The sequence below is a fragment of the Oryctolagus cuniculus genome, chromosome 11, assembly GCF_964237555.1.
Source record: "Oryctolagus cuniculus chromosome 11, mOryCun1.1, whole genome shotgun sequence".
Lineage (NCBI taxonomy): Eukaryota > Metazoa > Chordata > Mammalia > Lagomorpha > Leporidae > Oryctolagus > Oryctolagus cuniculus.
Genome location: NC_091442.1, coordinates 4,249,663 through 4,274,067, shown reverse-complemented (window position 1 = coordinate 4,274,067; position 24,405 = coordinate 4,249,663). Strand labels below are relative to the sequence as shown.

At 63.3% G+C, this 24,405-nt stretch overlaps 1 protein-coding gene across 12 annotated transcripts in view; it reads right to left on the bottom strand.

Annotated features, from left to right (window-relative positions):
- Positions 1 to 19,694, bottom strand: part of PMEPA1 (prostate transmembrane protein, androgen induced 1) — a 47,816-nt gene extending 28,122 nt beyond the window's left edge. The window contains exons 1-2 of one of the 12 annotated variants that reach the window (XM_070051387.1): positions 6,946 to 7,188; positions 6,413 to 6,565 (exon numbers count right to left, since the gene is read on the bottom strand). Coding sequence is in view for 7 of the 12 variants with exons in the window: in XM_070051377.1 (XP_069907478.1) it covers positions 1,752 to 1,944 (193 nt within the window). In the remaining 5 variants the exon portion in view is untranslated. Of the gene's footprint in view, positions 1 to 1,751; positions 2,640 to 6,412; positions 6,566 to 6,945; positions 7,266 to 17,137; positions 17,157 to 18,436; positions 18,581 to 18,776; positions 19,428 to 19,675 lie in introns of those variants that run through there. The other 11 variants (XM_070051383.1, XM_070051380.1, XM_070051381.1 and 8 more) reach the window with 11 other exon arrangements.
- Positions 19,695 to 24,405: the final 4,711 nt, after the last annotated feature.

Genomic DNA, 24,405 nt, shown 5'->3' with positions numbered 1-24,405 from the left:
CCAATCCCCCCCCCCCCCGTTCCCCTTTCACTCAGGCAACAATGACCTAGTTGCTATGGCAATTAATGTATCTGTTCCTCAGAACTGCAGCCTCGGAGCCACCGAGCAGCGCTGACAGTTTGATCCTCAAAAAGCCAACCCCAGGGCGGGCAACTGGCCTGCTGGTTAGGATGCCCTGGGCCCACGTCGGAGCGCCTGGCTTCCGCTCCCAGCTCCGGCTCCCGACGCCAGCGTCCTGCTAACGCCCGCCCAGGGAGGCCGTGGTGCTGGCCCAGCAGCAGTTGGCTTCCCGCCACCCACGTGGGAGACCTGGATGAGATCCTCGCTCCCAGCTTGCCACCTCTTCCAGCCCTGGCCGTTGTGGGCAAACCACGGGATGGGGTTCCCTCTCTCTCTCCGCCTGTCTAAAACAAAAGCCAACCACTGGAGGTTTTACTGTATTAGTCTATGCATGCTAACCAAAAAACTCCCCCAGAACAAAAGCAAACCCCAAAAATGCAAAAAGAAGTCAAGTTGCGGAGAAGGGCCGGGTCTCTGTGTCCCCCCTCTGCTTCCCTGACGACGGCACAGGGTGGGCACAGGCCAGCAGGAGGCTCGGGGAGCGAGGAGCGGTCTGGGGCGGTGCGGCCGCCGGGGAGGACGTCTAGACGGTCATCAAGAGGACAAAGCGCCGGCCGCAGTCACTCCCATGCCAGGGCACCCGCCCGGCCGTCGCCTCCCGCTCACAGCCCCACAGGCAAAAAATGCGAAAAACAAGACAGGTCGTTGTGGCCCCGGGAGGCTGGCACAGCTTATGAGCGCATGAGCGCGGGTTCTGAAATCCCGCTTCAACTACGCGGGGAGATGAATCTGGCCCCGTCGGGTCTCTCTCGGCTCGGCAGGCCCAGCATTCCGCTGGCGCGCTGTCTAGACACCGATAACAAAGGACTTTACAGCACGCAGAGAGTGGCCATTTAAGGATGCGGCATTGCCTTCCCCGTCTGAGGCGATTTGTCAGATGCACTTAAATGAAAGTGCTAAGTTGTGCCGCTTCAGGGTCGGCCGGCGGGCGGGGGCGGGCAGGGGCCCGGCGCAGCGGTGGAGCGCCGGGAATTCCCTCCCCTACGAAGCTGACTGCGACGCTGTTTCTAAGCCCGGGAGCAGCCACTGGGCTAGGGGCTACCTGGGGACCCAGAGCAGCCGACAAGGCAGGGGAGGAACCCAGGGTCACTTCCAACCTGGCTACAGGGTGTGCCCCTGGGGCTCCCTCGGGGAGACACCTGCACCCTCTAAGCCAGGGAGTGTTTCCACCAATCCGGGGTGGCCGGACAGGGCCAGGTCTCCTAATCAGGAGACGGTCAGCTTGTAGGGCGAGGCGTGAGCCCAGCAGGTGCCCAGAGAGAGGTCATTTACTCCACCAACCTCCGCCACCCTCTCGGTCCGGGTACAGCCACCCGGCCCTTCCTTAGGCCGGCCCTGAGGTCAGAGGCGGCTGCTTCTTCCTGAGTCTTGTCTGCCCGCCTTGCTACCTCCCTCTCCAACCTCACAGCCAACGGCAGACACACCCAGCTCCGACACGGTCTCTGAACCTGTCTCCGCCTCTGTGACACGGGGTCCCGGCCGGCCCCCGTCCTGAAAGACGTGAGGATTACAAGTGCCCGCTCTGGGGCAGGCATCGGCTCTTTCAACACCCCCCCCCACACACATACACAGAGCGGGGTGAGGGTCCCGGCCTGTGCTCCGGCTTCCACACTCTCATCCCCGATGATCACCTCCGGAAGGCTGCTCCTCACCCGGCTCCTCCAGCACCAACAGCCCGCAGCCTCTGCTGCCCGTGGACGAAGCCTCCGGTCCCCCACCCCACCCCGACGCGGATGTACAGGTTCCGGAAGACTCCGGCGACTCCGGATCCGAGTGCAGGCCTTGGAACAGTGCTCCCTTTTGTCGAGGGTTTGCTGGAGTCATTTCCTTCTTCCCAGATGGTCTCCCTGGCCAGGGGCAGCGCTGACCAGAGCTGAGGTCCTCCAGCAACAGGAAGTCACAGTGTAGGAGGCGCTGACCCAGCTCTGCCGCTTGACAGACAAGGCCAGAAGGGACGTGACCTGGCCAAGGTGACCCAGCCGGGACGAGGAAGGGCCCTGTTATTTCTTGCACTTTCCACTCCCCTGCACACACCTACCACCACTCCTGAGGCTTGGAACCACAGCAGACATTACTAATCAATTACCACGCTCTCTCTGCAGGAGCCTAGCCTTGGCCTCGAGAGCTTCCTCTCCCCAGCACCCCATCAGGCAAATCAAACTTTTTTGCCAATTCTTCCCCAAATATAGCCATGGTGGGGGGTCTTCTGACTTTAAGGGGAATGAGAGGGGCTGGCGCTGTGGCACAGAGGGCAAAGCTGTCGCTTACGGTGCCAGCATCCCATGTGGGCGCCAGTTCAAAACCCAGCTGCTCCACTGTCAATCCAGCCCTCTGCTACGGCCTGGGAAAACTGGAAGATGGCCCAAGTCCTTGGGCCCCAGCACCCATGTGGGAGACCCGAAAGAAGCTCCTAGCTCTGGATCAGCACAGCTCCAGCCGTTGCAGCCATTTGGGGAGTGAGCCAACGGATGGAAGACCTCTCTCTCTCTGCCTCTGCCTCACTGTAACTCTGCCTTTCTAAAAAATTAATAAATATTTAAAAAAAGGAAATGAGAAAACATTTAGAGGAGGCACAAGGAACCCAGTGGGTCAAGACCAAGGATATCAGCAGGCGCTGTGACATAGCGGGTAAAGCTACCACCTGCAGCACCCGCATCCCATATGGGCACCAGTTCGAATCCCGGCTGCTCCACTTCCGATCAGATCCCTGTTAATGCACCTGGGAAAGCAGAGGAATAAGGCCCAAGCACTTGGGCTTCTGCGGCCCAGCCCAGCCCTGGTCTTTGCGGCCACTTGGGGAGTGAATCAGCAGATAGAATTCTCTCTCTCTCTGTTACTCTGCCTTTTAAATAAATAAAATCTTTATAAAAATAAAAAATTCAACATTAAAAAAAAAAAAAAGACCAGGGACGCCTGGGAGCAAGCAAAGCAGCAGGTGCCAGACTCACGGCCCAGCTCTGAAACCCAGAGGGGCTCCCGATGCCCCCTCCTCCCGACATGGCAGCGGCTGCCTCAGCTCCCTGGGTTCCTGTCCGGGACACGCTCCGACCCTGGGTGTGGAGTTCCCCCATCAGACTCCGGGACACCCCCTGCGTGCACCCACCCAAGGCTCTGTGTCTCCATCTCCCCCTCCCCGTGATCACAAGGCCACAAGACCTCAGCCTCCATCGCCATGTCCTGGAGCTCACCAGGAACTCCCTCCCCCAGTCACGACTCTCCCTGCCCCCAACCCATCCTGCATGGTGCCAAGTGGACTCTGCCACCTCCCCGGCTCCAAACGCTGCCAGGGCTCCCCAGAACCCCACTGTCACCAGCTCCCAAGCCCTCCGGGCCCTGGGCATCGGGCTGTCCCCGCACCCCTGGCTCTAACCTCCTGTCTTCACCCAGCCCGCGGTCGTGGCCTGCAATCTTCCTGAGCTGCCACCGCCCCCCCACCCAAGGCTGGACCCACAGGTACCCCAGAGCTGAGAGGGGACAGAGAGGGAGAGCGACGGGCACGCCACACAGCAGGAAGGCACGGGCGAGGGCCACCCGCCCAACTCCCACCACGGAGCACCACCCCACCACCGCTGCCAGGGCCCCAGCCCACGCCCTGCTGGCTCGGAATTCAGCAGGGGAGGGGGCACCTGGACGTTCCTCCCACCCCCTCCCTGCCCAGGTTTCTGTGGAGCTGCACCGGGATGACTGTGGGGGGGGATCAGGCTGACGGAGGGGGTCTCAGGGGCCTGCCCACGTTAAGCCGGGGTCCCCAACCTCAACCTGGGCATGGACACTGCTCTGAGAAGCGGACGGCAACACCCCAGCTTCACCCACTGGGTGCCAGCGGCAGCAGCCCCCCACTAGGGCTTCAGCTGTAACCACCAAAACCATGTCCCCAAGGGACGGCCGAGAACTTTGGGTCCTGACAGGAAGAGCTGAACAGCGAGCACAGGCGACCACTCTGTGCCCCGAGGACGCACGATGACCATTCATGTTCCCATTTTACTGACACAGCAACTGAGGCTCACTGAGGTACAGGCCCAGGACAGAGCCACACAGACTACAGACTCCACATCTCTCTTTGGCCAGCTCCAGCTCCCGGGCAGCACCAGCAGGTCTGGTCACCACGGCTTTGGGGTCCCCGCCTGTACCCCTGCCCTCCCACCATGCACATCCCCCAGCGGGCAGAGGCCAGGGAGTGTGGCTTGGCTGCCTATCCCTGCAGGGGTTTCTCCGGCTCAGCCCCGGCGGAGCGCGGTGCCCCAGCCTTCGATTCCGGCTGGCAGCCTGCCCCAGACTGGCACGGGCCACGGGGCTCTATTCAGACGCTGTCGGCCGAGCAGCTCGGCCGTCTACTCCGTGGGGCGCTGCCTCCACCATGCTAAGCAGGTGCACGGCTAGAGGCTGGGGCTGCCCACTCGCAGGGCAGGTGGAAGGGACAGGCTGTGTCCTCTGAAGCCAGCTTCCCCAAGCCCAGTGCCCACCCCTCCTTACGTCTCGGCCCGAGGCCCTCTGGTCAGATTGGTGCGTTGGCGGACCCAACGGAGGCAGGGTGCAGGGGCAGGTGCACAGGGCAGCCAGGGTGGAGGAGCAGAGGCCCCCGAGCTCCTGGTCGCCTGGTCGCTGAGGCCCAGTACCCTGGGAGGCCTGTGGCTAGCGAGGGATGAGCAGGGGCACCCGTGGCCCCGGGAGGAATTCCTCAAGGCCAAGGCCACCAGCTGGGAAAAGCGCAATGGTGCTGGCGCGGCGGCATCCGCGGAAGGGCCCCTGCAGGAGCTGAGCCCTCCTGGGCCTGGGGCCTCACCTGCTCCTGGCCAGTCCCCAGGGAGGAGCGGCAAGGCAGAGCCCCAAGTCTGGAGCCTGGCGGGCCTTAGGCCTCCTGGCACTCTCTCCCCTCCCCCGCAGAGCCCAGGCCACCACCTATCCCAGCCGCTGACCCTCCAGGCTGCTCAGACCCTGAAAGGGCCACAGCTGCCCCCCGACCAAGCACACGGCCCCACGCCCCAATCAAAGCAGCCAGGTGCTCTGCCCTCCCCTGCCCAGGGCCCACAGCAGGCGCCCTTTGACCCTCGATGTCCACATCTGTGCAATGGGGGTGCTGACTGCACGGCCTGGGCGCTCACAGTGGGGCTGCCCAGTTAGGAGCCTTTGCCAGGCTCTCACTCAATCTGGCTTGCGTCAGGGTCTCCCCGGAAGTGGGCAAAACCAAAGCCAAGACTGAACTGCGACGAACGGGGCAGAGTCAAACACAGAATCTCAGCAAAAGCCAGACAAACGCCCAGGCAGCGGCAAGGATGCCCGCGGGCCACCCACATCCTCACGGCTCCCACCCAGCGGCCCGCCCCCCCCCGGACTCCCAGGCCAGGAGCGCCCACATTCCAGCCGCCGCGGCAATAAAAATACCTAGACTGGTAGTCAGGGAGGAGGCAGGCCCAGGACGCGCCGGGGCAGGGGAGAGCGTGATGCCCCCCGCCCGGGGCCCGGCCTCCCTGACCCCCTCTGGACTCTGCCAGGCCCGAGTGCTGGTGGAGGAAGGGCCGCCAACCCCAAGCCGGGCTGCCCCATGCACTTCCCACCAATGCTGTCCCCCAGCGACCAGGTGCCAGTGGGAGGGAGGCACCAGCCGCGACCCTGCAGTCTCCCCTCCCCCCAGAGCTAACCAGGCCCCTGGAGCGCGAGCCAAGGTCACGGCCCTACACAGCAAACGCTTCTCGGTGTCCAAGACAGAACGCAGAGATCTTGGTTAAGGCAGAGACGAGGACGTCAGAGCCAAGGCCGGCTGTGGACACACAGCTCGGTGCCAAGTGCAGGGAGGGGACCGTGAGGCCCAGTGGGGGGGGGGGACACGCGCCCCTCCCCCCCGGTGCACCCAGCACAGGGCTGGCTTCTCCATCCCCAGGGTCGTCCTGCCACTGACGCTGGTGTCACCCACCAGGAGCTCCTTCGAGGATGGCAGGTCCCTCGCCCCCACACCTGCCCGCCACCCCACCCCCCCACAGCAGCTTGACCCCGTGACCTTAATCTCCCGGGACCTTCAGCTCAGGTGACCTTAGAAGACCAGAGGGCCGAGTGCCTCCATGCTGCGATCACTCCCTGAAGACCCCAAGGGCCCCAGGGACTGACACGGCACCCGGCACCACGCTCAGCCTCCCTGACCCTCACCCCCTCCGAACGCCCTGCGGAAGGAATGAAATGAATACCCAATTGATTCCTTTTATTACTTGGGCTCGCCTTAAACAATAACACTCATAAAATCAGTAATGTGCTTATTGTAACACACATCAGCGCAAAGACACAACCTTTAAACGGCTACCTGCAATTTTCTCACGGCTCACGGTCTGCTCTGGGTCTGCAGGTGTCTTGGGACTCACGGGGGCAAGGTGGTGATGGCCCAGGGGCGTTCAACAGGTTTTATATCCAGCTCAGCCACTGATCCGTCGTGGGCCCTGAGACCCGGTCTCTCCATCTGTAAAATGGGTTTAGCAGCTCGCACAGGGGCTGCATGTCGCACAGGGCCTGGTGCACCCGGCGGGCAGGCAGACAACAAGAATAGGAACGTGTTTTCCTCACAACAACCCCCAGAACAGAGCTGCTCGTTAGCACGCCCATTCTACAGATGACAAACTGAGGCCTGCGAGGTACAAAGCCAGGATGCTGAGCTTGCACCCCACCGGGGGGGGGGGGCTCTCCTGCAGACCCTGCGACTGTTGAGGGGCCAGGGCCTGCAGGCCGCCAGGCCCACTCACCGCAAGCAGACACTGCCGGCCCTCACTGCCTGGCCCCGTGCCAAGGTCCCGGCTGGCCGGTCACCGTCTCTGAGTAACCATCCCAAGACATGATTCATACCTGTCTGGGTCAGCCACATCCTCCTCGCCCGTGGAGCGAGGCAGGCCAGGTGAGCGGGCAGGCAGCGGCTCTGGGCTGGGACCTGCCGCGGGCTCCGGCACTGCGGGCGCTGGGCCAGACGCCCAGGAATCCGCACCCATTCCTGAGGCTCCGCTCCAGTTACCGAACGTCCTCCCCGCGGCGCTGCCCGGCGCCCCAGCCTCAGACGCTGCTCCGGGCTCTCAGACCTGCCCCGCTGAAAATGGCAACTCGGTCAGGGCCCCAAGTCCTGAGACTGGAGAGGACAGGGCACACACAGCACGAGCCCACTGACCCGGTCCACGCTAGGACAGAGTCCACGGGGGCGGGGAGGGGCGGTGGCAGGCGCAGGCAGGAAGGGAGGGGCGGGGCTTTCCCGGGAGTCGGCGATCTCTTGGCTGGACCTGGGCAGCTGCTGCAGCGTCCCTGGAAGTCACCCCCAGCCTGCCGTGAAAGGACACCTCAGTCAGCACGGAGCAGGTGGGCAGGCGGGCTCCCGGGAACGGAGACCACACCTGCAGCTCCCGTGGGGGCTGGGCGGCGTCCTCCTGGCTCTGACGAGGCCCCCTTACAGAGAGGAAAATCATGAAGCGAGGAAGGAGACAGCGTGAGCCGACCGTCACAACACCCCCGTCTTCCTAACTGCACTGGTCAGGGCCCCGTCCCTGCGTCTCCGCGAAGCCCCTGCCCCCGGGACCAGCACAGGAACCCCGGACCCGTCCTGCCCCCAGCCCCATGGTCAGGGTCACCGCTGCCCGATGACCCTTGCAGGAGGGGTGTGTGTGGCCGGGGAGGGGGACGGCCACGGCCTTCAACCCGAGTGACAGGTGTTTCTGAGGCTCAGGGAAGGTGGGCCCAGCCCCGCAGCCCACGATCAAGCCCTGGCTGCTCGGTGCCAAGCGGCTCAGCCCCGCCCCTGACACGTGAGCGACACAGCCACGAGGATTAACGGGACAAGCATCTGTTGCTGTCAGTGGGGACGGCTGAAGATCAAAATGCCACGACGCCGCAGAGGCGAGAAAAGCGATCAAGGAGGGAAACCCGCGGGCACTGGGCTCAGTCCCTAAATCCTGGCTGCCTCCCCCGCTGGTTCCTCCTGAGCCCGGGGAGACGGTCCGCTGCCCCCCGAGCTGCAGGTGGAGCTCACGGCGCCTGGGGGAAGAGGCTGTCGCGCACACACAGCGGAGCTGTGACCCTGGTTTTGTTTAAAGACAAGTGGGGCACCGGCCACGAGGGGGGGTCCAGCCAGCACCTTGGGAGATCTCTGCTGCTGTACTGCACTTGGCTGCCTCCCCGAGGGTGGAGACCTCTGCCGGCCGGGGGGCTTGGCAAGCAGCCCAGAGGGATGCCACGGTGACAGAAGGAACAGATGGGGGGGTGGTCCTGAGGACCCTGTGTGGGAGCAGCCTCCCTCCACACCTGTGCAGCCCTGCTCTCTCCCGCCCAGCAAAGTCTCTGCACACACAACTTCCGGTTCTCCTTGGAAGGTTCGTCCGCAGCCCAGAGATTATCACTGAAGAGCACTGGGAGACTTGACAGGGAGCAGGCGTCCGGAGCAAGTACCACGGGGGCCGGGCTCTGAGCCCAGCAAGCACAGACACTGCAATCGATTAGTGATGCCTGTCACGGGCAAGAACAGAAGTGCCGGGTCGAACGTCACGCACTCCACGTCCCTCGAAAGTGCCCAGCTGGGTTCTGCTCTAACTCAGGAGTCACCAGCGACGTTCTCCTCCAGCGAACTTCCTCACCAGCTGGACCACGCTCTGCTCCTGGCCTGCGGCTGGAAATCCCTGAGCCAGGGCCTCCCCAGGCGCGGGGTCCAGCAGCGTGGGCTCCGCAGGGCAGACGCACTCAACTGAACCACTGTGACTGCCCGGTCACGCGCCCACAGGCCGAGCCTAGCTGTGCGCCCACGGCTGGAAGCAGGACCCGTAATGACACCTCGGGCACGCAGGCCGGCGGCTGCAGCTGCCCCAGGTGGGAGGATGATGGCCGTTTTATTTAGGGCCCAAAGCAACTAATAAAACATGCGGAAGCTCCGAACAACACCAACACCTGTCAATTACACGCACACAGCCAGTAACTGTCGCTGCTGGAGGCATGACCGGGCCGGCGATCCCCTTACACGCAAGCGTGGACATTCCAAAGGTTCCACAGTGCACCCACCAGGTATTCTTAAAAAAAGGCAGCGGGGCCGGCGCTGTGGCTCACTAGGTTAATCCTCCGCGCGCAGCGCTGGCATCCCATATGGGTGCCGGTTCTAGTCCCGGCTGCTCCTCTTCCATTCCAGCTCTCTGCTGTGGCCCGGGAGGGCAGTGGAGGATGGCCCAGATGCTTGGGCCCTGCACCCCATGGGAGACCAGGAGAAACACCTGGCTCATGGTTTTGGATCGGCATAGTGGCCATTTGGGGAGTGAACTCATGGAAGACCTTTCTCTGTGTGTCTCTCTCTCACTGTCTAACTCTATCTGTCAAATAAGAAAAAAAAAAAGGCAGCGTCTTCTGCATGGGGGGCTATGACGTGGGCAGGTTTGGATGGGGGCCGCCCCGCACGGCAGCGGCGCAGGGACCAGGGCCAGACCCTCCTGGGACACGAGTGGGTTCTGCTGTGATCCGTCCTAACAGTCAGCTGCAGGCGGGGTGGCGTGCCAGCAAGGGCTGGTGCCCATGTAACCGATACCTCTCTGCCACCTCACTACTTCCACCTCTGTCTCCCACACCATAAATAGGTTGGAAAAATCGTTTCCTCCTGCGGCCGTGACCCCAGCGGCTGGCAAGCCGAGCCCGGCATGAATCACCCGGCTCCCCGCGCCGGCGTTCTGAAATGACTGAATGATAACGAGGCGGCGCAGACACCATAAATGAATCACGCCTTCCGGGAGCCCGGCCCTGTGGCTTTCACAGACACCAGTTACAAAGTAGAGAGGAGAACAAAGAAATTACTCAGGGTGTTTGCGCAAAGTTGATTCATAGGTTTACAGAATTATCACCGACTAAATTGTTTTTAGCGAGGCAATTAGAGCCGTGGCCAGCTACGGCCCATCAGCCCAGGGAGGTGGCTCTGCAGACCGGAGCCTTGGGAACCTTGGGCCAACCGCCCCTTCTGCAAGGTCACCGCAGCCCTGGGGGACCCCTGAGGGGGTGTGAAGAAGGGAGCGCAGGTACGTGGGGCCCGAGCCAGTCTCAGCACTAACTTTCTCACTTCTTAAGGGCAGCAGCCAGCATCAGCCGAGCCCCTGCTCCTCTGAACGGACTTCCACCAGACTCGGATCAAAGCCGCTTTACAACTGTTGTGGCCACACACGAACGCTGATGGAGGTGCCGCCTCGGGATGAATCACACTGCAGGGCCTGGGCTGGACCACGTTGCGGGGGCAGCCGACCACCTGTGCAGCTTCCACAAAGCCTGTGAGTGACCCCCACGTCAGGGACGCTCAGCCCCCGGGACAGAGAAGGGAACAAAACTGACCCCAGGCCTGGCTCAGGCTCCCAGGCTCGTCCCACTTGCCACCGGCTATCGGCCACCACCCAGGTGCTCAGGAAGGTCTTCCCTCACGTCAGGGCGGCGTCTCGAACCCGGGCCAGTAAGATCGGGGAGAGAACTTGCTCACGGCAGGGCTGCATTAGCACGGCGACTCCCTGCGCCTGGCCACAAAGCCTGCTGCCCTGCCGGAGGCCGGTGGCCCGCACCGAGCCCGCAAGGCAAGCGGCGTCCCCAGCAGTGCTCTGGGAACCTGCACAGGGCCTGGAATCCTGATTTCATCAGCCCGTGGGAACTCAAAACTGGGAAAGACGCCGTCCAGCCTTGCGGGGTGGAATTCACACGTAACACACACATGCAGATGGTAAATAACATCCATGTGCTGTACTGCACGGATGTAACAAGGCGGGGATCTAAACGTAAAAGCAGTCGCCCCTCAGTGATGGATGGGGTCCTTGCAGACACCGAAACCGGCAGATGCTCAAGTCCGGTGTCAACGGCACAGAACCTACGCACCCCCCCCCCCCCAGCCACTTCAAATCACTCCTCTCTGACTTGCAAGCCCTAAGACGACATGAATGCTGCGTGGATACTTGTGCTGCGTGTTATCTTGGGAATGACCACCGGGGAGACGCCCCTAGGGACTCAGGACAGGGTGGGTTTTCCCCTCGGACTGTCTTGGGTCAGCAGATCGGATCCCGTGGACGCAGGGGGGGACTCCACGTTCTGAGCCTCTGACACCCTGACAAACCCACAGCTGCACCCGCCACATTCGCCCCCCTCCCCGCCACGCTCCCAAGGCTGGGGGAGGAAACACCACCTCGTGGAGACCGTACCGACCAACCGGGACGCTGCCATCCCTGGTACCTACGCGACCTGCACACTGGGGACCAGGGAGACCCCGTCAGTGACAGCGAAGGGTGGCGGTGCCAGCGACCCCACCGCGTGCCCGCCCCTGCAACAACCACCCCCGCACGCCACAACCACCCACGCCCCCACAACCACCCCTGCAACAACCGCCCCCGCCCCCGCCCCGCCACAACCACCCACGCCCCCGCCCCTACAACAACCACCGCTGCCCCCAGCCGCTCAGGAACAGGGACGCCTACGCGCACTCACTCCCACCGCCCAGCGGCTCAGCCTCCACTTCTCAGCGCACACCAGAGCCGACACAGCCGCCCCTTCAGGGACCAGAGGACGTGGGACAATTCCCAGAACTTGGAAGGCAGGGAAACATCTTGAGCCCACAAGACGGCTGAGGCGTGGCTGTCTCCATCCAGCCTGCGGGAGCCCCTGGCTCTCAGGGTCGGGCCTCACCCAGAGCTCACAACGCAGAGCTAAGGGGTCTTTTAAAATTGTTACCAAATAACTGAAGCCCCCTTCTGCCAGGAAAGCCGTTTCCCAAACCCACGGATACGATCAAAGATGATCGGAGTTAAAAATCTATGTGAAGGGGAAAGAATGGGACCACAGGTTTCCCGTGTTTCTATTTTTTTAATAATTCTGGTCTTTTGTTTCTTTTGGCTCTTTCTTTAAAAAATTTTATTTATTTACTTGAGGGACAGAGTTACGGGGAGAGAGAGCGAGCGAGCGAGCCTTCTATCCACTGGTTCACTTTCCAAATGACTACAACAGCTGGGGCTGGGCCAGGCCGAAGCCAGGAGCCAGGAGCTTCTTCTAGGACCACGCACTTGGGCCTCTCCCTCTGCTTTCCCAGGCCACTGGCAGAGAGCTGGATCGGAGGAGGAGCAGCCAGGCCAGAACCGCACCCATGTGGGATGCCGGTGCCGCAGGGCAGGCTCAGCCCACTCCGCCACAGCGCCGTTCCTCCCTGTGTTTCTGACACCTTCACCAGCTTACGGAAGGTGTGGGCTCAAAGCCACCCTTGTTCCTCCGCCCCCAGCCCAGTGCACAGCAAACACACCCCAGAGCTTGCCTGCCCACCAGGAAGGTGGGACCGTGACCGAACGGCTCACCATCACGTCTGAGAAGGCCCCACCCGAGCTGCCAGGCGGCTCAAGACTAACCAAACACAGGCGCGTGCGGGGAACCGCCCTAGACGCTCTCCTTCTGGGGCGCGGGGCAGGCCTGGCAAGGCGCTTTTGTCATCTGGGCGCCCTCGGAAGATGAAGGCGATGGCTGAGAGGCCCTGACCCCGCCACCACCCGCCACGCAGGTGGGGCTGGAGCAGGACGAGGCGCACCTGCACGGCCACCTGCACCTGCCGCTTTGTGGGGCTCTGACGTCTCCAGAGGGTGGGGAGGAGGCTGTGCCCAGCACAGCGCGTCCTCCTAGGGCCATGACGGGTCATCTTCCATGCAGCCGCGTGCTCACAGCGCAGGCGACCGTCTCGTCACCCCCGGGCCGGCGCGCTGTCCTGCGGGTCCAGTTCACAGGGGGGCAGGCGGAGCCTCGGCGTGGGGGGAGGGGATTCTGAGCTTGCTTCAGAATGAACGTGTGCAAAGCCTTCTTGACAATTTCTTGACAGCGTCCCAGCCTGCCTAGAACCTTCTAGAAACCTGCCAGCCCACTTCCTGCCTTCCTCCAACACATACCACCTGCCTGCTCCGCTGGGGGGCACAGCAAACAAAAGACGTCCCCAACCTCTGAGGACACCACTATTGGATAATCAGGCGGGACAGGAGAAAGCTGTGGTGGGGGGTCCCAGAGCACCCCCAGGATGAGTGGCCTGGGGGGGGGTCCCTATATGAAGCTCCGTGAGTGTCCTCTCTGCTGCCCGCTCTGAAATGAACTCGGGCTTTCTGTGCACCTGCTGGCACCAGAGGCCACTCCAGGCGGCCGGGGCCTGTCTGCTATCCCCTGAGGCCCACGGGTGACGACCGCTGCTGAGTGCCCAAGCACGAAGGGCACTCTGACCAGTCTCTCCTGCACACCCCGGCCACTCTGCGGCTCCTGCCCCCACAGCTGCTGGTGCGGGCGCGGGGGCTGCACAAGGAGCTGGGGCCGAGGCACGGGGCACTTCCCAGGAGATCAGAGCAAAAGGGAGCCGACCACCGCTTGCTGGGACAGCTCCCTGACCATCAGCCTTCTTATAGGAGCGAGCGACTTGGGAGCTCAGGGGTCCCCGTGGGGCCGTGGGATCAGGAGCTTGGGTGCGAATCCCCACGAAGCATCATTCCCAGCTGTGTGACCCAGAGCGGGTGCCTTACCCTCTCTGATCCCTTATTTTGCATCTGCACATTGGTGACTGCATGAGCTCTCTGAGTTGTTTTCAAGATTGGGAAGAATGTGTCACTAGCGCCTGGCACGTAAGAACCACTCCACATCCAACCAGGAGAAGCAGCGGAAGCGAAAGTCTACCAGTCCCCGGGGAAGGGAAGAGACGGCCCAGGGATGCCCCAGGCCCGGCCGGGAGTGCTGGAGGCTCTGCCGATCCTGAGGTCCCTCTCAGCTCGGCGACACACACCTCTGCCAGTCCCCGGGGCGGCAGGTGCAGCTTGGCAGCGTCACGCAGTGAGGCTGTCGGGGCTTCAGGGAGGGGCAGGGGTTTGGCCCAACCCCCACACTCACTCGGTAAAAACTGAAGCTCATGTTCATAACCGGGAGGCTCAAACCAGCCCGGTTTCTGGGCTTTCGCTCGTTAGGAAACGAACACGGCGGGTGCCTGCAGCCAGGGTGATGCCGGCTCCGTGGCCCAAGCTCTGTGCCTCTCACCCCGTCCCCAGCCTCCGTACGCCCATGCTGGCAGGCCTGAGAGCCGACTGGGCCGGGGCGGGCACGCCAGGCTTTTGCCAGCTCGGCCCGCAGTGGGCCTGGCACAGACGGGGAATGTGACCCAAATATTCAGTTACCTCCGCATTCAAGGTCACAATCCCCGGAAGGCCCTGTTGGTGCCGGCATTCCCAGCCAGGCCCCAGTGGGGAAATGCTGTTTAGGCAAAGCATCCTCACCGGGCACGGTGCCAGATGCGACACTGGGGGACCGGGCAGAGCCGGACCTACCTTCCACCGTAGGCACACAGCCTCCGCGCCTCTGGCCCTCGGCCACGGCAGGGCAGGTGACTTGTGGGGACACGTGCCAGCACAGAGAAGCCAGGAGCTTTCTTCCCATCAACATCTGGCCGTCCAAACTCCTTGGAGTACGGCAGAGCTGGCCACACGGGGCCCGTGTGGTGCTGGGACGCCCTTTGGTCGGCTCCCTGATGAGACCAGAGGCTTTGCCAGCCCAGGAAGCCCCCAGCGCGCCCGGCTGCCACCCGCAGGGCACACGGAGAGCGGGCGCCCGCACACACGGCTCCCGGAACACGCCCCAGCCCTGCCTGCGTTACACAACACCTTCGAAAGAGCAAGACGGGGGGGGGGGCACGCCGTGATCTCCCCCTCAGCACGTGCCCCACACGGGAACCTGCGGCCGGCAGGTGCACAGCCTCCATCACTCACCCCAGAGGCTGGGGTGCCCCTGTGTCGACCACACCTGAGGAGACAGCGCCACTCGGCCCCTCGGCCTGGGGCCCTGCCACCAGCACCCGTCTGCCAAGAGTTCTCACACTTTTAGACAATGGACAAAGCAAAGCCTGGGTGGAGGTGGGGAGCAGGTGCCAGGGCACCCCTGGGCCAGAGACTCAGGGGCTACTTGGAGGCAGCTGCCCCTTGCAGTGTGGAGGCTGTGGGGGCTTCCGGAAGCAAGACACTGCACACACTGCTTGCCCTGCGTCGTCTGCACAATGTAGGGAGGACAACAGGCAGAAGGGGCAGGAGCTGCGTGTGCATGCGTGCGAGTGTGTGTGCATGGACCAGCACAAGCACACGTGCCTGCAGGAACGATCACTTGGGTGTTCATCTCGACTCACCCCTGACCCCGGTCACGCTGCGCTTAACCCAGTTCTCCCAGCAAGCTCCTGCCAAGTGTCTGGTCTCAGACTGCAGCCGCCAAACGCCAAGGTCTGAGTTGAACCAAGTTCAACAACGTCTGATTGCAGCAACCTAAAGCCCAGATGGTCACTAACCCTGCAGGGGGAAAAGTCCCAGCCCGGACAGCCCACAGCAGAGAAGAGCCAGTACCTAGTGTCGGTGTTTTAACCTGAACCCCAAAATATCAGCTTTCTCTGACGCCAGAGTCTCTCCCTATAAATGCGCACCCAGGATAAAAGCCAGGGCTTCATCTCGACGGGGGGAGGAGGCACCTCCATCTTTCCATCACAGCACATGACAGCTCAGGTAAGGTCGAGAAGACGAGGTGGCAGGTGCAACTCCAAGCGTGAACACCCCCAAACCTTTAAAGAGATTGACTTCTGAAGGGAAGTGAGGATCTCCTGGGGGTGCCCCACTTCCCCCTCCCCCCACCCCGACCCCAAAGCCCTGCGGTGCTCAGTGGGGGCATTCGGCTGCATCTGGAGATATCTAGGGGAGACACAGCTGGGAGCCAGGTAATGGAAGCCAGGTACCAGCATCGGGGGGTAGAGGCCAGAGATGTGGCTCGGTCCCGGCTCCAAGCCCTGCCGAATCCTGGGGCCCAGACAGCTGCCAAACAGCAGGACACACCCATGGAAAACTGGGAGCCCTGGGAGTTTCCAATATTTGGAATATTTGCTAGGAACAGGCTGGTGAGGAGGGGAGGCCCAGGACCCTGTCCCCTGTAGATGCCACCGCAGCCACAAACCGGCGCTCCCCTTGGCTTCAGGCGAAAGTCGGAGGAGAGAGACGGGGTAAGTTCTGAGAGACGGGCTAAGCTCAGAGCCGCAGGGGTCAAAAGGGCCAGCAAAGACGGACGTCAGGAGGAGTCGCTCGGGTCAAGGGCTTTCCACCCCAAGGCCCCGGCTGTCGACAAGAACCACGCACGCTTCCACTGTGTCTGGGGAAGAGGGAGTTCCTCCCAGGCGGCACCCTCACCCCTGACTCTCACAGAAGATGGCGCCCCAGGAGGGTCTTGCTTCAGTCAAGGCCATCCCATCTGGCTTCCTGGGGGCAGACCCAGCCCCACCCTCCCAGATACAAGCGATGCCAATGAGCTTCTCCAGAACCCAAGTTCGAGGTGGACCTGTTCTGCGGCCCAAACTCCAAAAACAAAAGGCAGTGTGTGCAGTCCCTGAGACACAGCCCACGCCGGGTCTGGGCAGAGCTGGGGGCCGTGGGCAAAGCTTCCCAGCACCCACTTTCCCCGTCTCTAAAGCCAAGGGTGTGAACCCCAAGTTCACCAAGGTCTGAAGTTGGGGCCAATGAAGACCACACAGGGGAGACCCAGGCATCCGTGGGCGGAGAGCCACACCCAGCAGCCGGGCCTCTGGAGAGCACAGACTTCTCTGGTCTCCATGTTCAGATGTGGCAATGTAGGCGGGGGTGGGGGGTGGGGGGTGGGGGGTGAGGGGTGGTGGTGGTTAGGGCCCTAACTAACAAGGTCAGTCTTCTGCCAGGGGAGTCGTCCTGGTGCCCACACCGCCCTGCGGCCCACTCCATCCCAGCCCAGCGCTGCAGTGGCCAAGGGCTCCCAGCAGGTGGTCGGCCCATTCCCTTCCTGCCTTCCTTCCTACATTTCCACTCAGGAAACACGTGGCCTTAGGGCTCCCTCATCTCAGTCTCTTTCAAGGAAATCTGATTAACACTTGCAACAAACTGTGACATTGTACCCATGCTTTCAGCCCGGCGGCTTGCTCCAGGCTGCTTCCTCCCGCAGGTAGGGAACGCAGCAGGCCAAGTGCAGGGGGCCAAACCAAGCCGGGCCGGAGCCAGGTGCTCACCTCCACATCTCAGCTGCATCGGTGGAGCAGATGCCTCGGTGTCAGCCAAAGCGTGAGGGCTGATCAGCTCAAGCAGGGAAAGAAGTTAAAAAAAAAAAAAAACTGCGAGGTGTAAATGTTTAAAAAGTCTTGCCTAGCCCTTGGAAGGAAGGGGATGGGACCCAGTGGGTCCTCTGGGAGGGAGGCCCCTGGGGCAGCGTCCCCCAGCCTGCCCCGGAACAAGTGCCGACATATTCTGATGACATCCTCGCGCGTTTCATCACCAGGGGCCTTTGGGAAGCAATCCTGTTTAATGCAAGTCAATTCTGCAAACCCTGGCCCTGGGCTCTCCGGGCGCCTCCCCACCTGGCTCTGGGCAGCTGAGGGAGGAGGGTGTGGGAGGTGGGGAAGCAGTGGGGTGTAGGGACTGGGGACCCCCCACCACCGAAGCCTGGGCTGGCGGGGCTGGTCACCTCACTGTAAGGGCTCGGGGGCCACAAACCATGGCAGCCGCCTGCGGAAACTGGCTCATGAGTCACCCAGACGTGGCTGGAGGAAAGGCAGGCACGGCGACTGAGAGCCACGGCCTCTTCCCCTTGGGTGACTGCCGACAAGGACACCGACGCTAGAGCTGAGAAAGGCAAAGGTCCCCCCAGACAGGCGGGCCAGTCTGGGAGAGGGTTCCCTTCCCCATCCACGCAAACACCCACCAGGACGGGCCCGGTGCAGAAGGAAGCGGGGGTCACTTGTCTCAACTTCTGCCTGTGCAGGGCTTGGGCGCCGGCCATGAGCTTCAAACACCCACTCTCCACCCTGGGTCCAGCTGCCCCACCGTGGGGCAAGGCAGTCCCAACCACAAACAGCCCCAAACTTGGACTCCTCTCCAAGCACGGTCCCAGCCAGACCCAGCCAGGCCGTCCAGACAGGCGCTATTTATAGGTGCGTCGGGGACTCGCTGGCACCATGACACACACACACACGCAGGACCCACGCTGGGCCAGCCGCACCAGCGCTGAGCCCCCGAGTCAGATCCCTGGACACCGCTCCCGGAGCCCAGACCCCGGGGCAGACGCGCCGAGTGCGGGACTCGGACGCCGGCATCCTCGGGGGACGGACCGCACAGCCCCGCAGACACCCGGGGCGACACACCGAGAGCCAGACAGAGACACGCAGGCACGCACACTCCGCAGACGCACGGAAATCCACTCCCAGAGAACGAGACACAGCGCCACACTCCCCAGACACACGCGCGGGGCCGACACCTCGCGGGCCAGACAGAGTCTCCCAGCCGGCCACCCTCCCCCCGCCCCAAGTTGATACCGCGCCGGCCTAATTGCTCCTTCGTGACGGCCCCTCAGGGAAATAAAACTGTAACTTCCCGGCTCCAGACGCCCAGGCCCTCCCGCGCCGGGCGCAGCCGCGGGGCCCCGGGTCCGAGCCCGGCGGGCGGGGCGCGGGCAGCGGGGGCCGCGCCAAGCTCCAAGCGCCGCGGGACAAAGCCGGGCCGGCCGCCAGCCGCCGCGAGCCGGGAGGGCGCGCCCAGGGCGCGGCGGGCGCAGCCGGGGCGCAGGGCGCGCGGCCCGGGCCCCTGCCCGCGGCTGCGCCGGGACATGGGGTCCGCGTCGGACGGGGCCTCCGGGGAGGGGCGCGGGTCACTCACTGATCTCCATGCTCTGGAACAAAGAGCGCCTGCAGTTGCACGTGCAGGAGACATTGGGCTGCCCCGCGGCGGCGGCGGCGGTGCTGTTGGCCCCCATCAAGCGGTGCATGGACGGCGCGGCGCGGCGGCGCGCGGCTCTGGGGGCGCGGGGGCGGCCGGGGGGCGCTCCGGCCGGCGCCCGGGGCGCGGGCCCTGCATGCAGGAGGCGCGCGGCGGGGGAGGCGCGCCCCGGCTCGCCGGGCTCGGGGCGCCGCCAAGTTCCCGGGGCGCCTCGGGGCTCAGCGCGCGGGGCCGCGCGGCTCTGCGCCCCCCGGCCGCCCCTCGGCAGCCCCAGCAGCGGCGGCGGTGCCCGCGTGTGGCGTCCGGGAAATGGGCCCGCAGCCGGGGCGCGCGCTGCCGCCGGGGCTGAGCCTCCGCCGCTGGCTTCCCCCAGCCGAGCGCCGCCGCCGCCGCCGCCTCCTCATTCAAGTCCAAGGAGATCGGGTTTCGCTCCGAGACCGCGGTCCGAGGCAGGCAGACGGTCTGACGTCAGCGCTAGACGGGGCTGCCGGTTCCCACCGCGCGGGGGCCGGGGAGGGGGCGCGCGCTGCGCCAATCCCCGCCGAGGTTCCCCCGCACCCCCTCCCCGGGCCGGGGGGCGGGGTGACGGGAAACGGGGCGGCCTCTTAAAGGGCCAGAGCCGGCGGCCCGCGTAGACCCGGGACGCGCGCCGCGGAGGAGGGGCGCTGCGCACCCTCGCCCGGGGAGTCGGCGCGCTCACCCCGGCCCGCACCCGCCGGGCAGTGGCCGGCACTCCCTGCCCACGCTGCCACCGCCGGCGGCCCGAGCCCGGGTTGTCGGGGGGGGGGGCACCCTGTCTCTCAAGGAGCGCGATGGCCCGGGGGGCCCGGGGGCGGGACCTTGGAGAAGGGAGGGGGCGCTCCCAGCTCGGTCACCCATTGCCGAATTCCGCAAGAGGCTCTCTCCGCCTTCGGCGGAGCGGCGCCCCCTCCCAACGCACTTTTACCCGCTCCCGCGGAGGCGGACTTGGGAAGCCGGGAGCTCGCGTAGACACGCCCGGGAGCGTTGTCATGTAAATGCGTGTCCCGGACGGGTGCATTGTCCGGCCCCAGCCGGCGGGCCCCGGGCGAATCCACACCCATTGTCTGCTGCCCCGGGGGCCGCCGGCTGGGGGGCGCGGCTCCCGAGTTCAGAAGGGGGAAGGCGGGGGTGTAATTTTATTTCATTAACTTTTAATTACCCAAGTGCTACGAGAACACACTCTCATGGGGTAAAAAAAAAAAAAAAGATATTAAAATATTACATAAGAGGCTGTCCTCCCGGGCGCCACGCCAGCGTCTCCAGAAATCGGTGTATCCGCTCCGGGAACCTGGCTTCACCAGCACTTACGGAGCGCCGGCTGTAAGCCCCAGCACTCGAACAGGGCAGGAGGACAGGGCCCGCGGGGTACCTGGCCTTCCCCCTCCCACGCACGCGCGCTGAAGTATCCACGTTTTCCTGCAGTGCCCGGAGTTTTGGTAATGAGCAGGCACTGCTTTGCTTTTTTTTTTTTTCTTTTCAAAGCAGAAAAAACTTCTGGACGTTACTGTTGTTTTATTTTATTTTAAATAGATTGCAAGGAGGAGGACAAGTAAGGAATTTGGGCAGTGGAGGTGGAGCCCAGAGTGTTGATCCTGCAGAGCCGCACACGCACGTGCACACACACATGCATACACACACACACACACACACACACACGGGAGACTTGCCGAGCTCAGGGATGGCTGGTGGGACCCAAGGATGGGCCGGAGAGAGGTCCAGCGGTGCCAGAGACGCTGCGGCGTAGAGCCCCGGCCAGCCCGGGGTCAGGGCATCAGCTCCCCGAGGAGGGGGAGGCGGGCACTGCTGCCCCAGGTCCTCACACCAGGTGTTCCCCGAGCAGCGCTGGCTGCTACCTGGAAGAAAGGCGTGGTGGGGGGGGTGGATTCCTGGGCACTGCCCTAGGGGTGGGGGCGGGGGTCGCCCAGGGTCCCCTCCTTTCAGCCGCCCTTCCTGCCTTCAATCAACAAACTTTCACTAAGCTTCCAGCCCAGAGCTGGAATTCAGGGGCGCAGTGCACAGCCCTGGGGCTGGGGGGAGCCTCACTGGGGAGACCTGGCCCGTCCGGCAGGGAGAATCACACATTGATTGTCTTGGGAATGAGGCAACGTTTACACACCCCAGGTGGAAAGCCAAGGGCAGAAAGAAGCAGTTAATCCAGTGGATTGAGGAGAAAGAACCCGGCTTGCCGCCCAGACCCTCCCATCGATCCGTCTGGGTCAACAGGAAGGCCACTGTTGATTGAGTGCTCCAACGACCGTGCTGTGCTGACGGCGTCACCTGGGATCGGCTCTGTGGTCTCCCAACCTGTCCCCAAGCTGGAGGGCTGCAGGCTCAGTGGTCAGCAGTGGGCCCTCCAAAGTGAGTGGCGCACAGCTGTGTGAGCTGGCCAAGTGCCTTTGCCTCTCTCTGCTTCTGCACAGCTTGGGGGGGGGGGGTCTCACGGTGCCTCTGCGGTGCCGCTGGGGCGTGCAGCAGGAGGTTGGTGCCTAGGATGTGAGAGCAGAGAACTGCGCATGCAGGTTTTTGCCGTCCTGGCAATCCCAGGAGGGGAGGAGCTGCCGTCGCTCCATGGCCCTTTTACAGGGATGGACTTCTGCTCTCAGACAGGGCCCGGCGAACGTGGGCAGCAGGACATGACAAGGTGGCCTTGGGAGAGGCGTGGCCTGACCAGGCCTGCACCCACAGGAGGCCCTCTGTGTGCCGAGGGCTGCCAGATAAACTATGGGACGCGTGAACGTGTGTGGTGTAAGTATACCCCAGGCAGTGCTTGGGACACACTTGCACTAAACACTGATCTATTGCTTATCTGAAATTCAAATTTAATCAGATGTCCGTATTTTCATTTGCTAAATCCGGCGAACCTGCGTGCCCGGGCACTGTGCTGTGTCCAGGGTCAGGCTCCGCGTATGCAAATCACTCACAACTCCAAATTCTGTTCAGGGTGAGTGGGCCAGGGCAGAGGGTGACAGCTGTCCCTGCGGGGCGTGGGGGAGGAGGAGGAAGACCACAAGCCAGGGAAGAAGCTTCCTTCCCGCATTCCAGCTGCTCTCGGGCAGCCACGTGCCATCGTGGAGGACAGGTGGAGCCAAGGACTTGTGTGCTCTCCAGGGCTCAGTGAGGGCTTTTTAGATACAGTGAGGATGACCCCCAGGCCCCGGGCAGGGAGAGATCGGGGATGCCTTCCTGGAGGAAGCGGCAGCTCATTCAACTTGTGCTTACTGAGCACCCACTGAAGGCCAGGGCCAAGTCCCTGACCTCCTGGGGCTCATTTTCTCCAAGGCAAGACAGACCTCCTGGGTCAACAGACGGCCCCGGGACCGTTTCAGAGGACAGAGCTGGAACAGCACAAAGAGAGGGTCTGGGAGTGACCTGGGCTGGTGACCTCTTTGGGAAGGTGGCAACCAGACCAGGGAGGAAGAAGTCCCAGGTGGGGAGGAAGAAGTCCCAGGTGGGGAGGCAGCAGGTGTCAAGGCCAGCCAAGCTGCTGGAAGAAGAACAAAGAAATCCCCGTCATCCCAGGAAGTCTGGAATCGGGGAGAAATTTCCCAGCCCACACATGGCCACAGGACCACGAAACGGCTGTGTGTCCCCAAGCCACAGGCCTTTCGGGGACTCCAGACAGCGTGCGCCGCCGCCCGCCCCTGCCCTGGGTCGAAGCCACTGCCGAGGTTGCTTAGAGGGAAAAGGTCCTTCCCAAGCCAGCAGGAAGGCTTCCCAGCCGAGGGAGCAAACAGCCAGGGGGCAAGGCTGGCAGCTGGGGGGAGACCACCCCCCACGAACCCCAGGCTCCCCTAAGAGCCCCCTTGCTTAGTGTAATGCCCTCTTTCGCCATCCGCAAATTCATAATAGCTAACAGTTTTTGAACAAGGGGCCCTGACAAGGGGCCCAGACTGTAGACAGTCCTGCTCAGATGCCAGACCGCCCCGGCTGCCAGCTGGGAGCCCGTGGGAGCCAGCGTGGGCTTGGCCAAGGCCGAGGTGGCTGGCAGTGTCCCGACCGTGCCCGGCGGCCTGGGGTGGCCGGGCGCTGTGGAAATCGCCTGGCTGAGCCAACAAAGGGCCTGCTTTGAGTGTGGCCGTGGGACAAGGCAGGGAGGCCTTCCTGGGGCCAGCCCTGCCCCTCACCTCCCCTACCCCAGGCCATGGCAGACAGAACCGCCTTTCAGAAGTGGGCCGGAGCTGCTTCGAGTGACATCACCACCCGGGCACCTTCTGCCAGCTGAGTCACTTTCTCCCCCAAGTCCTTCCTGTGGTTCTCGGCCGCCGACTTAACCAGGTCAGCATCTTCTTTACTTTTGAGACGCTAAGAAGAGCTCGGGGCTGTTGGGGATCTCCGGGCTCTACCAACTTCACATTCTTCCGTTTAGTCACTCAACAAATATGCGTCAGGCTCCTCAGTGAGCCGGGCCCTCCCACAGCAGCCTGGGCAGACGAACTAAAATCATTCCCATTTGTCAGAGGGGAATACTGAGGCCGGGGATCCTGAGACGGAGCCAGGATGTGAATGCAGGTGTTCGGGCCCCAAAGCCCCTGAGCTGTGGCTTCAGCAAGTGGATTCTGCACCCCCTGACCCCCGCCCCCGCCTCTGCGCAGCCACCCTGCTCAGCCCTAGGGGCCTCAGGCGACTGCAGCCCCGGAATCCTCCAGTGCCCTCCAGAGACACAGAGCAGCTGCAGGGGGTGGAGAGCACCTCCCGCAGGCGCCTGCTGCAGAACCCCCGTGGCTGACCTTGGCCAGCGCCTCACCTCGCTGCACCTGGCCCTCCACCATGAGCGGGGGTGGGGGGGCACTTGGCAGCAGGAGGGGGGTGTCGGGGGCTCAGTTCGCACAAGCAGCATTGGACGGACTTTCAGCTCCAAGAGGCTGCAGCCTCAGACGGGGTCTGGCGCAGTGGGGGCTGGGCAGGAGGCGCTTGGGTGGCCCCTACAGGCATGAACCTGTGGGTGGCGCCTTTGGGGACCCCCGCTGCTCACTAACATCTTTCCTCCCGCTGTCCCCCTCCCCCTCCAAGTATAGGCTCCTAACCAGTGCCAGGAGCCAGAAAGATGCATGGTGTGTGTGCACGCGTGAGTGCTGTGTGCGTGTGTGCACACGTGTGTGCATGTGTGCGTGTGTGTGCGTGTGGTCTGGATGGCGCGTTTGTGGAGTGTATCTGCACACATATGCTGTGTGTATGCGTGTGTGTGCATGTGTGTGCGTGTGGTCTCGATGGTGCGTTTGTGGAGCGTATCTGCACACTCATATGCTGCGTGTGTGCGTGTGTGCACGCGTGTGTGCATGTGCGCATGTGTGTGTGCGTGTGTGTGCGTGCGTGTGATCTGGATGGTGCATTTGTGGAGTGTATCTGCACACTCATGCTGCGTGTGTGCGTGTGTGTGCGTGTGTGCGTGTGGACTGGATGGCGCATTTGTGGAGTGTCTCTGCACACTCATATGCTGCGTGTGTGCGTGTGTGCGTGTGTGTGCGTGTGGTCTGGATGGCGCGTTTGTGGAGTGTCTCTGCACACTCATATGCTGCGTGTGTGCGTGTGTGGTGTGTTTCCTTGGCTG